We start from the raw sequence: 17,500 nt of genomic DNA, 5'->3' as shown, positions 1-17,500 counted from the left end.
GGATGGTGAGAAGAAGCAAGGTGCAAACCCGAACTGTCTGCGTTGTGCAAGTTACGCACCTGAAGGCAGGTAGTGAACTTTGATCCTGACAATAGTGAGGAGAAAGAAGCTGTGTCATCAGGTGAGGTGAAAGCTTCCGAGCACCACCCCATTGGTCAGGAATATGCCCGAGATGATTCTGACCCAGTATGATTCCTGGAGAAAGATCCATGCCTTTTGGCCAATCCGTTTGTGGTATCAGGCTGGGTAAAGGAGTTGGGTTCTGTCGATTCGTTCAGCGTATCCAGAGGTTGAGTGCCCTCTCCCTGGTCAGAGGTTGAGTGCCCTCTCCCTGGTCAGAGGTTGAGTGCCCTCTCCCTGGTCAGAGGTTGAGTGCCCTCTCCCTGGTCAGAGGGAGAGTGCCCTCTCCCTGGTCAGAGGTGGAGTGCCCTCTCCCTGGTCAGAGGTGGAGTGCCCTCTCCCTGGTCAGAGGGACTGCCCTCTCCCTGGTCAGAGGTGGAGTGCCCTCTCCCTGGTCAGAGGTGGAGTGCCCTCTCCCTGGTCAGAGGTGGAGTGCCCTCTCCCTGGTCAGAGGTGGAGTGCCCTCTCCCTGGTCAGAGGTGGAGTGCCCTCTCCCTGGTCAGAGGTGGAGTGCCCTCTCCCTGGTCAGAGGTGGAGTGCCCTCTCCCTGGTCAGAGGTTGAGGGCCCTCTCCCTGGTCAGAGGGAGAGTGCCCTCTCCCTGGTCAGAGGTTGAGGGCCCTCTCCCTGGTCAGAGGGAGAGTGCCCTCTCCCTGGTCAGAGGGAGAGGGCCCTCTCCCTGGTCAGAGGGAGAGTGCCCTCTCCCTGGTCAGAGGTTGAGGGCCCTCTCCCTGGTCAGAGGGACTGCCCTCTCCCTGGTCAGAGGTTGAGTGCCCACTCCCTGGTCAGAGGGAGTGCCCTCTCCCTGGTCAGAGGGAGTGCCCTCTCCCTGGTCAGAGGGAGAGGGCGCTGCGCGTTTTCGAGTCTCTGGACAAAAGTGGTCTCCTGCTTTGTTCTCTGGGGCAGAGAGCCGCTGGAAGGAGTGGTAACGGGTCAGGTTAAGGTGGATCAACTGAAGTTGTGGATCCCGGGTGTCTGTGATACTCGCCGTTTGGTGCAATGCAGACCCGGTGGCGGGTGTGAGACTGAGGAGACCGTGTCTGTCCTCCTGAGTTGTGATGAAGAGTGTTTGTGGGATAATGTCATGCCAGGGTACATAAGTTATCCCGTGAGAGCTTTTGTTTCCAATCCCACTACAGGTGTTTCAAGTGGCAAGTTTATTTGTCATGTTGCAGCAGTATATAGGAGGGAGATTCCGAGGTGTGAGAAGTGTGCAGGACGGCATGGGACAAAATATTGTGTCGTTTCAGGGCAAAAAGTGGAGTGTTTCAATTGTGGCGGTGGCCATGTTGGATCAAAACTGTCTTGTGCGAGTGAAACAGGTTGAAGTTTCTATGGTGAGAGCAGTGCAGGAAGTGTCATGCTGAGACAGTGAAGCAGGTTGAAGTTTCCATGGTGAGAGCAGTGCAGGAAGTGTCATGCTGAGACAGTGAGACAGGTGGAGGTTTCCATGGTGAGAGCAGTGCAGGAAGTGTCATGCTGAGACAGTGAGACAGGTTGAAGTTTCCATGGTGAGAGCAGTGCAGGAAGTGTCATGCTGAGAGTGAGACAGGTTGAAGTTTCCATGGTGAGAGCAGTGCAGGAAGTGTCATGCTGAGAGTGAGACAGGTTGAAGTTTCCATGGTGAGAGCAGTGCAGGAAGTGTCATGCTGAGACAGTGAGACAGGCTGAAGTTTCCATGGTGAGAGCAGTGCAGGAAGTGTCATGCTGAGACAGAGACAGGTTGAAGTTTCTATGGTGAGAGCAGTGCAGGAAGTGTCATGCTGAGAGTGAGACAGGTTGAAGTTTCCATGGTGAGAGCAGTGCAGGAAGTGTCATGCTGAGACAGAGAAACAGGTTGATGTTTCCATGGTGAGAGCAGTGCAGGAAGTGTCATGCTGAGACAGTGAGACAGGTTGAGGTTTCCATAGTGAGAGCAGTGCAGGAAGTGTCATGCTGAGACACTGAGACAGGTGGAGGTTTCCATGGTGAGAGCAGTGCAGGAAATGTCATGCTGAGACAGTGAGGAAAGTAGAGGATGGTGGACTAAGGGTGACGGAGCCTGAGAGGATCCCTGTGAGTAGTAGACCAGTACAGAGTGACCTGGACAGTTTGTGCTTTAGTAAAGTTGGCTTCTAGGTATTTGTACCCCACAGATCGAATGGAAATCCCAGGAGATTGAATTGGAAGGAGGAGCCGCAGATACGTTTTTTGGGTAACAGAGATTTTAGTGCAGAAGAACTACAGGGGGTTTTGAGAGAAGGGGTGCCAGCCTCCCAGCCCAATGACCTGGTGTAGAATCTGTTGGGGCCAAAGTAGTGGGATGGGGATTGTAGTATATACTGTATATACTGTAGGGTTAGATGGGAAGGGGTGCCAGCCTCCCAGCCCAATAACCTGGTGTAGAATCTGTTGGGGCCAAAGTAGTGGGATGGGGATTGTAGTATATACTGTATATACTGTAGGGTTAGATGCCATTTCCTTTTCCTTTTTGGGAAGGGGTGATGAGGTGTGTTAGGAATAGTGATATAGTTTATTAGCCACACCCATATTTTGCCTCCAGGACAGTTCCCAGCTCAGTTGGTATCAAGGGACCAAACGTGTGCCAGGAAAACATTCACCACACCATTGGACAACTGCCACCATTGACACCAGGCAACAACAGGAGCCGGGATTCGCCAGACCAGGCAATGTTTGTCCTCTCCTCAGTTGTCCAGTGTTGGTGATCTTGTGCCCACTGGAGCAGCTTCTTCTTGTTTTTAGCTGATAGGAGTGGAACATGGTGTGGTCGTCTGCTGCAGTAGCCAAAACATTAGCCATAACAATTGTAATTCGTAACATGTCATACGAAATGGATGATGGACAATCCACAAATGAATACATACCATACTAAACAAAACATATCATATTATGTTACGTCTACCCGTGAGTCCAGGTTGGATCTCAAATTTAGTAGACTACATTATCTCACACAGGCTGTTCTTGACTGGATCAAAGTGAATGAGGTGGAAAGAACCATAAACAGCTTGGAAAATTCCAGAAAATTATGTCATGGCTTTATAAGCTTCTGATAGGCTAATTGACATAATTTGTGTCAATTGGAGGTGTACCTGTGGATGTATTTCAAGGCCTACCTTCAAACTCAGTGCCTCTTTGTTTGACATCATGAGAAATTTTTAAAAAATCAGCCAAGATCTCATAAAACAATTGTAGACCTCCACAAGTCTGGTTCATCCTTGGGAGCAATTTCTAAATGCCTGAAGGTACTACGCTCATCTGTACAAACAATAGTATGCAAGTATAAACACCATGGAACCACGCAGCCGTCATACCGCTCAGGAAGGAGACGCGTTCTGTCTTCTAGAGATGAACGTACTTTGGTGCGACAAGTGCAAATCAATCCCAGAACAACAGCAAAGGAAGATGCTGGAGGAAACAGGTACAAAAGTATCTATACCCACAGTAAAATGAGTCCTATATCGACATAACCTGAAAGGCCGCTTAGCAAGGAAGAAGCCACTGCTCCAAAACGCCATATAAAAGCCAGACTTCGGTTTGCCACTGCACATGGGGACAAAGATTGTACTTTTTGGAGAAATGTCCTCTGGTCTGATGTAACAAAAAATAGAACTGTTTGGCCATAATGACCACCATTATGTTTGGAGGAAAAAGGGGGAGACTTTGAATGCCAAAGAACACCATCCCAACCGTGAAGCATGGGGGTGGCAGCATCATGTTGTGGGGGTGCACTTCACAAAATAGATGGCATCATGAGGTAGGAAAATGATGTGTATATATTGTAGCAACATCTCAAGACATCAGTCAGGAAGTTAACGCTTGGTCGCAAATGGGTCTTCCAAATGGACAATGACCCCAAGCGTACTTCCAAAGTTGTGGCAAAATGGCTTCAGAACAACTAAGTCAAGGTATCGGAGTGGCCATCACAAAGCCCTTACCTCAATCCTATTAGACATGTGTGGGCAGAACTGAAAACGCTTGTGTGAGCAAGGAGGCCTACAAACCTGACACCAGCTTTGTCAGGAGTAATGTGCCCAAAATTCACCCAACTTATTGTGGGAAGCTTGGGGAAGGCTACCCAGAATGTTTGACCCAAGTTAAACAATTTAAAGGCAACGCTACCAAATACTAATTGAGTGTATGTAAACTTCTGACCCACTGTGAATGTGATGAAAGAAATAAAAGCTGAAATAAATCATTCTCTCTACTATTATTTTGACATTTCACATTCTTAAAATAAAGTGGTGATCCTAACAGACCTAAGACAGGGATTTCTTACCATGATTAAATGTCAGGAATGGTGAAAAACGGAGTTTAAATGTATTTGGCTAAGCTGTATGTAAACTTCCGACTTCAACTGTATACATGTGGCCGATGTGAAATGGCTAGCTAGTTAGCGGTGGTGCACGCTAATAGTTTTTCATATATTGAACTATGGATATATAGTCTGTGGAAGGAACAGTCACACTATTACATAGGCCTGACTCCCTGACATCATACGGCAATGGAACAGCTGGTACAGTAAGTTTATACAAGAGTCGTCTTGTGTATTTAACCGTGGTCTCAGCTCGTCTGGAATTAAGCCTAAACTATTAGTAAACCCATTGGAGGATGTGTGTAGAGCCAAAGCCCACTTCTCATGTGAAGGAGAGAATCTCTCCGATCTGCATTTCCAGGTACCAGTTGCTTAGTAACCTTCTCTTTTGATGTAAAAATTGCAGTTCTGTTGTAATTCTGATAGTAAATAGCGATGTTTCTTTCCACTTTTCAGAACATTATCCACTGTAATTAAATTCATTTCCTTTTTATTGTCTGATTAAAGGTGTAATGCCCCTAGGCCTGCACATAAAATTAATGAACTACAATGTAATTAAAACATTGAAACATTACTTTCCGGTTCATTTTCTAATTAAAGGAGGTGTACACCTAGGCCTGCACATGAAATGTACTACTTTTCAACGTAATTGAAACTCTAAGGTCACAGAGACCTGCTATCAAAATAGAATGTAAACCCATATTTAACTTTCCTCATTGACGCACTTTACTCATGCTAATTTGTCAGTGTCCCTTTAAAGTAGAGTCTTAGCAGTTTTTGTATGATAGGTTATCTACTAACCTAACATATGGAAATATTTTAAGATAGTAATAACATAGACCATCAAGCTATTTGATTTTACCACATCAAGCTATTTGATTTTACCACTCTACCACTCTAGGGCAGCCCATATCTACCACTCTAGGGCAGCCCCTATCTACCACTCTATGGCAGCCCCTATCCACCACTCTAGGGCAGCCCCTATCCACTCTAGGGCAGCCCCTATCTACCACTCTAGGGCAGCCCCCATTTACCACTCTAGGGTAGCCCCTATCCCACCACTCTAGGGCAGCCCCTATCCACTCTAGTGTTGCCCCATATCTACCACTCTAGGGCAGCCCCTATCTACCACTCTAGGGCCGCCCCTATCCACTCTAGGGTAGCCCCTATCTACCACTCTAGGGCAGCCCCTATATACCTCTCTAGGGCAGCCCGTATCTACCACTCTAGGGCAGCCCCCATCCACCACTCTAGGGCAGCCCCTATCTAGCACTCTAGGGCATCCCCATCTACCACTCTAGGGCAGCCCCAATCTACCACTCTAGGGCAGCCCCAATCTACGACTCTAGGGCTGCCCCAATCTACCACTCTAGGGCAGCCCCTATCTACCACTCTAGGGCAGAGTCGATCCACCAATCTAGGGCAGCCCCTATCCACTCTAGGGCAGCCCCTATCCGCTCTAGGGCAGCCTCTATCTACCACTCTAGGGCAGACCCCATCCACCACTCTAGGGCAGCCCCTATCTACCACTCTAGGGCAGCCACTATCTACCACTCTAGGGCAGCCCCTATCTACCACTCTAGGGTAGCCCCTATCTACCACTCTAGTGCAGCCCCTATCCACTCTAGGGCAGCCCCTGTCCACTCTAGGGTAGCCCCTATCCACTCTAGGGCAGACCCCATCCACCACTCTAGGGCAGCCCCTATCTACCACTCTAGGGCAGCCTTCATCCACCAGTCTAGGGCTGCCCCGATCCACCACTCTAGGGCAGCCCCGATCCACCAGTTTAGGGCAGCCCCGATCCACCACTCTAGGGCAGCCCCTATATACCACTCTAGGGCAGCCCCTATATACCACTCTAGGGCAGCCCCTATCTACCACTCTAGAGCAGCCCCTATCTACCACTCTAGAGCAGCCCCTATCTACCACTCTAGGGCAGCCCCTATCTACCACTCTAGGGCAGCCCCTATCTACCACTCTATGGTAGCCCCTATCTACCACTCTAGGGCAGCCCCTATATACCACTCTAGGGCAGCCCCTATATACCACTCTAGGGCAGCCCCTATCTACCACTCTAGAGCAGCCCCTATCTACCACTCTAGAGCAGCCCCTATCTACCACTCTAGGGCAGCCCCTATCTACCACTCTAGGGTAGCCCATATCTACCACTCTAGGACAGCCCCTATCTACCACTCTAGGGCAGCCCCAATCCACTCTACGGCAGCCCCTATCCACTCTAGGGCAGCCCCTATCCACTCTAGGGCAGCCCTATTCCACTCTAGGGCAGCTCCAATCCACTCTAGGGCAGCCCCTATCTACCACTCTAGGGCAGCCCCTATCTACCACTCTAGGGCAGCCCCCATCTACAACTCTAGGGCAGCCCCAATCTACCACTCTAGGGCAGCCCCAATCTACCACTCTAGGGCAGCCCCAATCTACCACTATAGGGCAGCCCCTATCTACCACTCTAGGGCAGAGTCCATCCACTCTAGGGCAGCCCCTATCCACCACTCTAGGGCAGCCCCTATCCACCACTCTAGGGCAGCCCATATCTACCACTCTAGGGCAGCCCCCATCTACAACTCTAGGGCAGCCCCAATCTACCACTCTAGGGCAGCCCCAATCTACCACTCTAGGGCAGCCCCTATATACCACTCTAGTGCAGAGTCCATCCACCAATCTAGGGCAGCCCCTATCCACCACTCTAGGGCAGCCCCTATCTACCACTCTAGGGCAGCCCCCATCTACAACTCTAGGGCAGCCCCAATCTACCACTCTAGGGCAGCCCCTATCTACCACTCTAGGGCAGAGTCCCATCCACCAATCTAGGGCAGCCCCTATCCACTCTAGGCCAGCCCCGATCTACCACTCTAGGGCAGAACCCATCCACCAATCTAGTGCAGCCCCTATCCACTCTAGGGCAGCCCCTGTCCACTCTAGGGTAGCCCCTATCCACTCTAGGGCAGACCCCATCCACCACTCTAGGGCAGCCCCTATCTACCACTCTAGGGCAGCCTTCATCCACCAGTCTAGGGCTGCCCCGATCCACCACTCTAGGGCAGCCCCGATCCACCAGTTTAGGGCAGCCCCTATCCACCACTCTAGGGCAGCCCCGATCCACCACTCTAGGGCAGCCCCTATATACCACTCTAGGGCAGCCCCTATATACCACTCTAGGGCAGCCCCTATCTACCACTCTAGAGCAGCCCCTATCTACCACTCTAGAGCAGCCCCTATCTACCACTCTAGGGCAGCCCCTATCTACCACTCTAGGGCAGCCCCTATCTACCACTCTATGGTAGCCCCTATCTACCACTCTAGGGCAGCCCCTATATACCACTCTAGGGCAGCCCCTATATACCACTCTAGGGCAGCCCCTATCTACCACTCTAGAGCAGCCCCTATCTACCACTCTAGAGCAGCCCCTATCTACCACTCTAGGGCAGCCCCTATCTACCACTCTAGGGTAGCCCATATCTACCACTCTAGGGCAGCCCCAATCCACTCTACGGCAGCCCCTATCCACTCTAGGGCAGCCCCTATCCACTCTAGGGCAGCCCTATTCCACTCTAGGGCAGCCCCAATCCACTCTAGGGCAGCCCCTATCTACCACTCTAGGGCAGCCCCTATCTACCACTCTAGGGTAGCCCCAATCCACTCTAGGGCAGCCCCTATCTACCACTCTAGGGCAGCCCCCATCTACAACTCTAGGGCAGCCCCAATCTACCACTCTAGGGCAGCCCCAATCTACCACTCTAGGGCAGCCCCAATCTACCACTATAGGGCAGCCCCTATCTACCACTCTAGGGCAGAGTCCATCCACTCTAGGGCAGCCCCTATCCACCACTCTAGGGCAGCCCCTATCCACCACTCTAGGGCAGCCCATATCTACCACTCTAGGGCAGCCCCCATCTACAACTCTAGGGCAGCCCCAATCTACCACTCTAGGGCAGCCCCAATCTACCACTCTAGGGCAGCCCCTATATACCACTCTAGTGCAGAGTCCATCCACCAATCTAGGGCAGCCCCTATCCACCACTCTAGGGCAGCCCCTATCTACCACTCTAGGGCAGCCCCCATCTACAACTCTAGGGCAGCCCCAATCTACCACTCTAGGGCAGCCCCTATCTACCACTCTAGGGCAGAGTCCCATCCACCAATCTAGGGCAGCCCCTATCCACTCTAGGCCAGCCCCGATCTACCACTCTAGGGCAGAACCCATCCACCAATCTAGGGCAGCCCCTATCCACTCTAGGGCAGCCCCTATCTACCACTCTAGGGCAGGCCCTATCTACCACTCTAGGGTAGCCCCTATCTACCACTCTAGGGTTGCCCCTAACCACCACTCTAGGGCAGCCCCTATCCACTCTAGGGTAGCCCCATATCTACCACTTTAGGGCAGCCCCTATCTACCACTCTAGGGCAGCCCCTATCCACTCTAGGGTAGACCCTATCTACCACTCTAGGGCAGCCCCTATCTACCACTCTAGGGCAGAACCCATCCACCACTCTAGGGCAGCCCCAATCTACCACTCTAGGGCAGCCCCTATCTACCACTCTAGGGCAGCCCCTATCTACCACTCTAGGGCAGAGTCCATCCACTCTAGGCCAGCCCCGATCTACCACTCTAGGGCAGAACCCATCCACCAATCTAGGGCAGCCCCTATCCACTCTAGGGCAGCCCCTATCTACCACTCTAGGGCAGGCCCTATCTACCACTCTAGGGTAGCCCCTATCTACCACTCTAGGGCAGCCCCTATATACCACTCTAGGGCAGCCCCTATCTACCACTCTAGAGCAGCCCCTATCTACCACTCTAGAGCAGCCCCTATCTACCACTCTAGGGCAGCCCCTATCTACCACTCTAGGGCAGCCCCTATCTACCACTCTATGGTAGCCCCTATCTACCACTCTAGGGCAGCCCCTATATACCACTCTAGGGCAGCCCCTATATACCACTCTAGGGCAGCCCCTATCTACCACTCTAGAGCAGCCCCTATCTACCACTCTAGAGCAGCCCCTATCTACCACTCTAGGGCAGCCCCTATCTACCACTCTAGGGTAGCCCATATCTACCACTCTAGGGCAGCCCCAATCCACTCTACGGCAGCCCCTATCCACTCTAGGGCAGCCCCTATCCACTCTAGGGCAGCCCTATTCCACTCTAGGGCAGCCCCAATCCACTCTAGGGCAGCCCCTATCTACCACTCTAGGGCAGCCCCTATCTACCACTCTAGGGTAGCCCCAATCCACTCTAGGGCAGCCCCTATCTACCACTCTAGGGCAGCCCCCATCTACAACTCTAGGGCAGCCCCAATCTACCACTCTAGGGCAGCCCCAATCTACCACTCTAGGGCAGCCCCAATCTACCACTATAGGGCAGCCCCTATCTACCACTCTAGGGCAGAGTCCATCCACTCTAGGGCAGCCCCTATCCACCACTCTAGGGCAGCCCCTATCCACCACTCTAGGGCAGCCCATATCTACCACTCTAGGGCAGCCCCCATCTACAACTCTAGGGCAGCCCCAATCTACCACTCTAGGGCAGCCCCAATCTACCACTCTAGGGCAGCCCCTATATACCACTCTAGTGCAGAGTCCATCCACCAATCTAGGGCAGCCCCTATCCACCACTCTAGGGCAGCCCCTATCTACCACTCTAGGGCAGCCCCCATCTACAACTCTAGGGCAGCCCCAATCTACCACTCTAGGGCAGCCCCTATCTACCACTCTAGGGCAGAGTCCCATCCACCAATCTAGGGCAGCCCCTATCCACTCTAGGCCAGCCCCGATCTACCACTCTAGGGCAGAACCCATCCACCAATCTAGGGCAGCCCCTATCCACTCTAGGGCAGCCCCTATCTACCACTCTAGGGCAGGCCCTATCTACCACTCTAGGGTAGCCCCTATCTACCACTCTAGGGTTGCCCCTAACCACCACTCTAGGGCAGCCCCTATCCACTCTAGGGTAGCCCCATATCTACCACTTTAGGGCAGCCCCTATCTACCACTCTAGGGCAGCCCCTATCCACTCTAGGGTAGACCCTATCTACCACTCTAGGGCAGCCCCTATCTACCACTCTAGGGCAGAACCCATCCACCACTCTAGGGCAGCCCCAATCTACCACTCTAGGGCAGCCCCTATCTACCACTCTAGGGCAGCCCCTATCTACCACTCTAGGGCAGAGTCCATCCACTCTAGGCCAGCCCCGATCTACCACTCTAGGGCAGAACCCATCCACCAATCTAGGGCAGCCCCTATCCACTCTAGGGCAGCCCCTATCTACCACTCTAGGGCAGGCCCTATCTACCACTCTAGGGTAGCCCCTATCTACCACTCTAGGGTAGCCCCTATCTACCACTCTAGGGTAGCCCCTAACCACCACTCTAGGGCAGCCCCTATCCACTCTAGGGTAGCCCCATATCTACCACTTTAGGGCAGCCCCTATCTACCACTCTCGGGCAGCCCCTATCCACTCTAGGGTAGACCCTATCTACCACTCTAGGGCAGCCCCTATCTACCACTCTAGGGCAGAACCCATCCACCAATCTAGTGCAGCCCCTATCCACTCTAGGGCAGCCCCTATCCACTCTAGGGCAGGCCCCTATCTACCACTCTAGGGCAGACCCCATCCACCACTTTAGGGCAGCCCCCATCCACCACTCTAGGGCAGCCCCTATACACTCTAGGGCAGCCCCTATCTACCACTCTAGTGCAGGCCCTATCCACTCTAGGGCAGCCCCTATCCACTCTAGGGCAGCCTTATCCACTCTAGGGTAGCCCCTATCCACTCTAGGGCAGCCCCGATCCACCACTCTAGGGCAGCCCCTATCGACCACTCTAGGGTAGCCCCTATCCACTCTAGGGCAGCCCCGATCCACCACTCTAGTGCAGACCCCACCCACCACTCTAGGGCAGCCCCTATCTACCACTCTAGGGCAGCCCTCATCCACCAGTCTAGGGCAGCCCCGATCCACCACTCTAGGGCAGCCCCGATCCACCACTCTAGGGCAGCCCCTATCCACCAGTGTAGGGCAGCCCCTATCCACCACTCTAGGGCAGCCCCGATCCCCCACTCTAGGGCAGCCCCTATATACCACTCTAGAGCAGCCCCTATCTACCACTCTAGAGCAGCCCCTATCTACCACTCTAGAGCAGCCCCTATCTACCACTCTAGAGCAGCCCCTATCTACCACTCTAGGGCAGCCCCTATCGACCACTCTAGAGCAGCCCCTATCTACCACTCTAGAGCAGCCCCTATCTACCACTCTAGGGCACCCCTGATCCACCAGTCTAGGGCAGCCCCTTTCCACCAGTAGTATTCAGCCCCTATCCAACAGTATAAGGCAACCCCTATCTACCACATATGGCGGCTGTCAGCGGATTCAGAGGATTTAGTGGATTCAGTGGATTCTGTAGATTCAGAGGATTCAGTGGATTCAGGGGATTCAGCGGATTGAGACGCATCCAACGCAAGAACTCAGAAGTGTCTAGCTCAAACAAACGGCTCTAGGGGGATCACGACACTTCTAGAACACCTGAGATGATTTAGATTGTGGTCAAGATTTGGTTGAACGCTATCTTGGTGCATCATTATTATAGCGTAATGAGACTGGGAGAGACTTGTCAGGATGACATTGGGACTGCTGTAGCTCCTAAAAGGAGGATACATTGACAGCGCTAACCTGGTTATACTGTATGTCTCTCCATTAATACCTGATTCCTGTTATCGGGAATGATTTTCTTTGACAAGCTAGCAGAGTGAAATAGGGGCAGAATTCCCCTTTTAATAAACCATTTGTGATTGTGTGATGCATCAGATTTGAAGGGACAGACTGTCTCCTTGGAGCCTGTCTGTCAAATGTTTCTTTCTTTCTCTCTCTCTCTCTCTCTCTCTCTCTCTCGCTCTCTCTCTCGCTCTCTCTCTCGCTCTCTCTCTCTCGCTCTCTCTCTCGCTCTCTCTCTCTGTCTCTCTCTCTCTCTCTCTCTCTCTGTCTCTCTCTCTCTCTGTCTCTCTCTCTGTCTCTGTCTCTCTCTGTCTCTCTCTCTCTCTCTCTCTCTCTCTCTCTCTCTCTCTCTCTCTCTCTCTATGCATGTCATCTGAGCTGATGGTTTTGGCTCCGTTTCCCTCCCTGCTTAGTTCAGGCAGACAGCTCAGTGTGAGCCAAAGACACAAATGAAATGAAAGCTGCTATGTCTCAAAGGCTCTTGTGACACTAAAGGGTAATTGAGATAAATGGTGTATTGTGTATATGGATATTGGAGTTAAGTGAATCTGAGATTTTCTCTCTCTCTGTCAGGGTCTGTGTCAGTTGTGCTTCTCATCCTCTTTTCTTTCTTTCTCTCTCCTCTTGTTTTTGCTTCCTCCGGCAAGAGCGAAATGGGGATACATGAATTGAAAGAGTGAGGCAGAGTCTATTGGTGAAGTTAAACAGCCAGACATACACTGTAATTGGATTTACTCAATGTGTGCACCTGGTGTTTTTAACACATGGATTTGACGACCAGGGTGTCACCGTAAGAGTAAATAAAGATAGTTTCACATTTTTTTGCTTTGTTATCTTTGATTCTCCCTTTGGAAAACAGCAGGTTGACACACTTGAGTTAATCTGGCTCATATTCTTATCTCTGTCTAAGAAGTTGATACAGTAACAAAGGCAAGTGCTATTACTTGGTTGGGTTGGACAGAAACTGTCAACATATTCATCTCAACATGGATCTTAATATGGACAAGTGTTTGTTTCATGTAAACCTCTTGGTTAGATTTGTATATTGTGTTATTGTACGTTTGTATATGTGTAACTAACTCGGTGTTGTTGTTTCTGTCCCACTGCTATGCTTTATTTTGGCCAGGTCGCAGTTGTAAATGAAAACTCAACTGGGACCTGAAATCAAATCCAGGGTGGTGATATTCTACAGTCTGTGCCTTCAGAAAGTATTCAGACCCCTGGACTTTAAACACATTTTGTTTGGTTATCAGCCTTATTCAAGAATGTATTACAATTTGTTTTTTCCCCTCATCAATCTATACACAATAATACCCCATAATGACAAAGCAAAAAACGGGTTTTTAGAAATATCACATTTGCATAAGTGTAAGTACTTTGTTGAAGCACCTTTGGCAGAGATTACAGCCTCGAGTCTTCTTGGGTATGATGCTACAAGCTTGTCAGGTTGGATTGGGAGCGTTGCTACACAGCTATTTTCAGGTCTCTCCAGAGATGTAAGATCGGGTTTCAAGTCTGGGCTCTGGCTGGGCCACTCAAGGACATTCAGAGACTTGTCCCGAAGCCACTCCTGCGATGTCTTGGCTGTGTGCGTAGGGTCATTGTCCTGTTGGAAGGTGAGCCTTCGCCCCAGTCTGAGGTCCTGAGCACTCTGGAGCAGGTTTTCATCAAGGATCTCTGGTTCATCTTTGCCTCGATCTTGACTAGTCTCCCAGTCCCTGCCGCTGAAAAACATCCCCACAACATGATGCTGTCACCACCAGGCTTCACCGTAGGGATGGTACCAGGTTTCCTCCAGATGTGATGCTTGGCATTCAGGCCAAAGAGTTCAATCTTGGTTTCATCAGAACAGAGAAACTTGTTTTAGGTGCCTTTTGCCAAACTCCAAACTCCAAGCGGGCTGCCATGTGCCTTTTACTGAGGAATGGCTTCAGTCTGGCCACTCTGCCATAAAGGCCTAATTGGTGGAATGCTGCAGAGATGGTTGTCCTTCTGGAAGGTTCTACCATCTCCACAGAGGAACTCAGGAGGACTGTCAGAGTGACCATCGGGTTCTTGGTCACCTCCCTGACCAAGGCCCTTCTCCCCCTATTGCTCAGTTTGGCCGGGTGGCCAGCTCTAGGAAGAGTCTTTGTGGTTCCAAACGTCTTCCATTTAAGAATGATGGAGGCCACTGTGTTCTTGAGGACTTTCAATGCTGCAGAATGTTTTTGGTACCCTTCACCAGATCTGTGCCTCGACACAATCCTGTCTCGGAGCTCTATGGGCAATTCCTTCGACCTCATGGCTTGGTTTTTGCACTGACATGCACTGTCAACTGTGGGACCTTATATAGACAGGTGTGTGCCTTTCCAAATCATGTCCAATCAATTGAATTTACCTCAGGTGGAATCCAATTACAGTTGTAGAAACACCTCAAGGATGAACAATGGAAACAGGATGCACCTGAGCTCAATTTCTAGTCTCATAGCATAGTTATGTAAATGAGGTATTTCTGTATTTTTTTTAAATATATATTTGCAGAATAAAAAACAGTGAGCTGGCGCACACAGAACAATTATTTTGTGTGGAGGTCTTAACTAATGGCGAATAAACTATAAAAATAAAGACAGTAATACACTCCATATATAAGATCCCAGTAATTGATTTGGTAAATCATCATAAGGATTTATAAATATTTGCAAAAATGTATAAAAATTGGTTTTTGCTTTGTCATTATTGGGTATACTCAAGTTCAATTGGCTTTCATGTTCCTGTCTGTTTCCAGAGACAACATGGGAGAGACCTTCCAGGGTACCTGGGACCCCCAACACCCCCCTGAAACACAAGAACTCACTACCTACAGGTACTAAAGCTGTCTCGCTCGCTCTCTCTCTCTTCCTCTCTCTCTCTCTCTCTCTCTCTCTCTCTCTCTCTCTCTCTCTCTCTCTCTCTCTCTCTCTCTCTCTCTCTCTCTCTCTCTCTCTGTCTCTCTCTCTCTCTCTCTCTCTCTCTCTCTCTCTCTCTCTCTCTCTCTGTCTCTCTGTCTCTCTGTCTCTCTGTCTCTCTGTCTCTCTCTCTCTCTGTCTCTCTCTCTCTCTCTCTCTCTCTCTCTCTCTCATTCAATTCAATTCAATTCGCTTTATTGGCATGATGTAACAATGTCCATATTGCCAAAGCTTACTTTGGATATTTACAATATGAAAATAATAAGAATCAAAATTGTCAACGGGACAACAGTAACAACAATAACCAAGGGTCACAATATCCATTTATTGAACAATAACAATAAGTATACAGTAGAGGACATGTGCAAGTTGATTGGTCTGTCAGACACTGTCCATCAACTTATGGCAGTCAGCTATGTAGTGCGCTGCCAACCCACAGCTCTCTGCGTCCTCCCCCAGGTAGCCTATCCTCATCAGAGAGGTCTTTGAAACCTTGAATAAGGGTTTCAAATTTGGGGAAATTACATTCTCTAAATATATTTTTGACATTTTGTCAGGAAATGCAGCTCTGTCTCAGATTCTGCTGTTGTGCAGTGGTTGCACAGCCTTTCCTCGACAGGAAGCCAGGTTTTGTCTACCCTTCTCACTGGCAAGGCTGTGCTCACTGTACCTGTACTTTGTCAAGGTTTTCTAAGGTTTTGATCAGTAACCATGGTCAGATAGTTAGCCACGGTGTACTGTCGATTTAGGGCCAGATAGCACTGTATTTTGCGTTGTGTTTGTGTTTCCCAATAAGAAATGTAGTTTTGTTTTGATTGTGTTGTAATTTGTTTCATTCTGATTGATTGGATGTTCTGGTCCTGGTTCTGGATGAGGGGACTGAGGCTTCAGTGTGTTAGTAGAACAGGTTTGTGAACTCAGCCCCAGGACTAGCTGGATGAGGGGACTGAGGCTTCAGTGTGTTAGTAGAACAGGTTAGTGAACTCAGCCCCAGGACCAGCTGGATGAGGGGACTGAGGCTTCAGTGTGTTAGTAGAACAGGTTAGTGAACTCAGCCCCAGGACCAGCTGGGTGAGGGGACTGAGGCTTCAGTGTGTTAGTAGAACAGGTTAGTGAACTCAGCCCCAGGACCAGCTGGATGAAGCAACTCTTTTCTTTGCTCAGCTCTTGCTATTGCAGGGCTTGGTAATGATATGAGAGGGGGTCACTGTATTTTAGATGTTTCCAAACTGAATTGCTCTTTTTTGAGTTTTTATTATTAGTGGATATTGGCCTAATTCTGCCCTGCCTGCTTTGTTTGTAGTCTTCCTCTGGACAAGTAGGAGAATTTTACAGAACTCTGCATGCAGAGTTTCAATGGGGTGTTTGTCCCATTTGGTGAAATCTTGTTTTGCAAGTGGACCCCACACCTCGCTTCCATAAAGTGCAATTGGTTCAATGACACATTCAATTAGTTTTAGCCAAATTTAAATAGGTATTTCAATTTGGATTGGGTTTTTTAATGGCTTAGAATGCCCTGCGTGCTTTCTCTCTCAGTTCCTTCACTGCCTCAATAAGGTGTCCAGTTGAGCTTATTTTTAAACCTAAGTAATTGTAGTGTTTGCAGTACTCTATATATTTTATACCAATTGAGAACTCTGGTCTAATTCCCCGAGATTTGGATATTTTCTGGAAAATCATTATTTTAGTATTTTTGGGGTTTTACTGCCAGGGCCCAGGTCATCTGCGAAGAGTAGGCATTTAACCTCAGAACAGGGGCTGATGATTTTTAGAATAGTGGCCAATTCGTTGATGTAAATATTGAAGAATGCAGGGCTCAGATTGCAACCCTGGCGAAGGCCCTGCCCCTGGTTAAAGAATGATGTTATTTTATTGCCCCTACACCACTTTCAATAACTTTGAAGAACATGTCTGTATGCCAAATAGAATCAAATGCTTTTTGGAATTTCGATAAAGCAAGCGTATATTTTGGTGGAATTATTTTATTTCTCTCTCTCTCTCTCTCTCTCTCTCTCTCTCTCTCTCTCTCTCTCTCTCTCTCTCTCGCTCTCGCTCTCGCTCTCTCAATTCAAATCAAATCAAATCAAATTTATTTGTCACAATTCAATTCAATTCAAGGGGCTTTATTGGCATGGGAAACATGTTTTAACATTGCCAAAGCAAGTGAGGTAGATAATATAAGTGAATATATAAGTGAAATAAACAATAAAAATTAACAGTAAACATTACACATACAGAAGTTTCAAAACAATAAAGACATTACAAATGTCATATTACGTATATATACAGTGTTGCAACGATGTACAAATGGTTAAGGGGAAAATAAATAAGCATAAATATGCGTTTTATTTACAATGGTGTTTGTTCTTCACTGGTTGCCCTTTTCTTGTGGCAACAGGTCACAAATCTTGCTGC

General features: G+C 49.5%; 1 protein-coding gene across 1 annotated transcript in view; it reads left to right on the top strand.

The window, feature by feature from the left end:
- The window catches only part of LOC109866068 (growth arrest-specific protein 7-like), a 101,911-nt gene that overhangs the window by 37,567 nt on the left and 46,844 nt on the right, over positions 1-17,500 (top strand). Inside the window, exon 3 of the mRNA XM_031799759.1 lies at positions 14,926-15,003. Within this exon, the coding sequence (XP_031655619.1) occupies positions 14,926-15,003 (78 nt within the window). The remainder of the gene's footprint in view (positions 1-14,925; positions 15,004-17,500) is intronic.

This window comes from Oncorhynchus kisutch, linkage group LG20 (assembly GCF_002021735.2).
Source record: "Oncorhynchus kisutch isolate 150728-3 linkage group LG20, Okis_V2, whole genome shotgun sequence".
Classification (NCBI taxonomy): Eukaryota; Metazoa; Chordata; class Actinopteri; order Salmoniformes; family Salmonidae; genus Oncorhynchus; species Oncorhynchus kisutch.
This window is presented reverse-complemented; position numbering and strand designations above follow the sequence as displayed.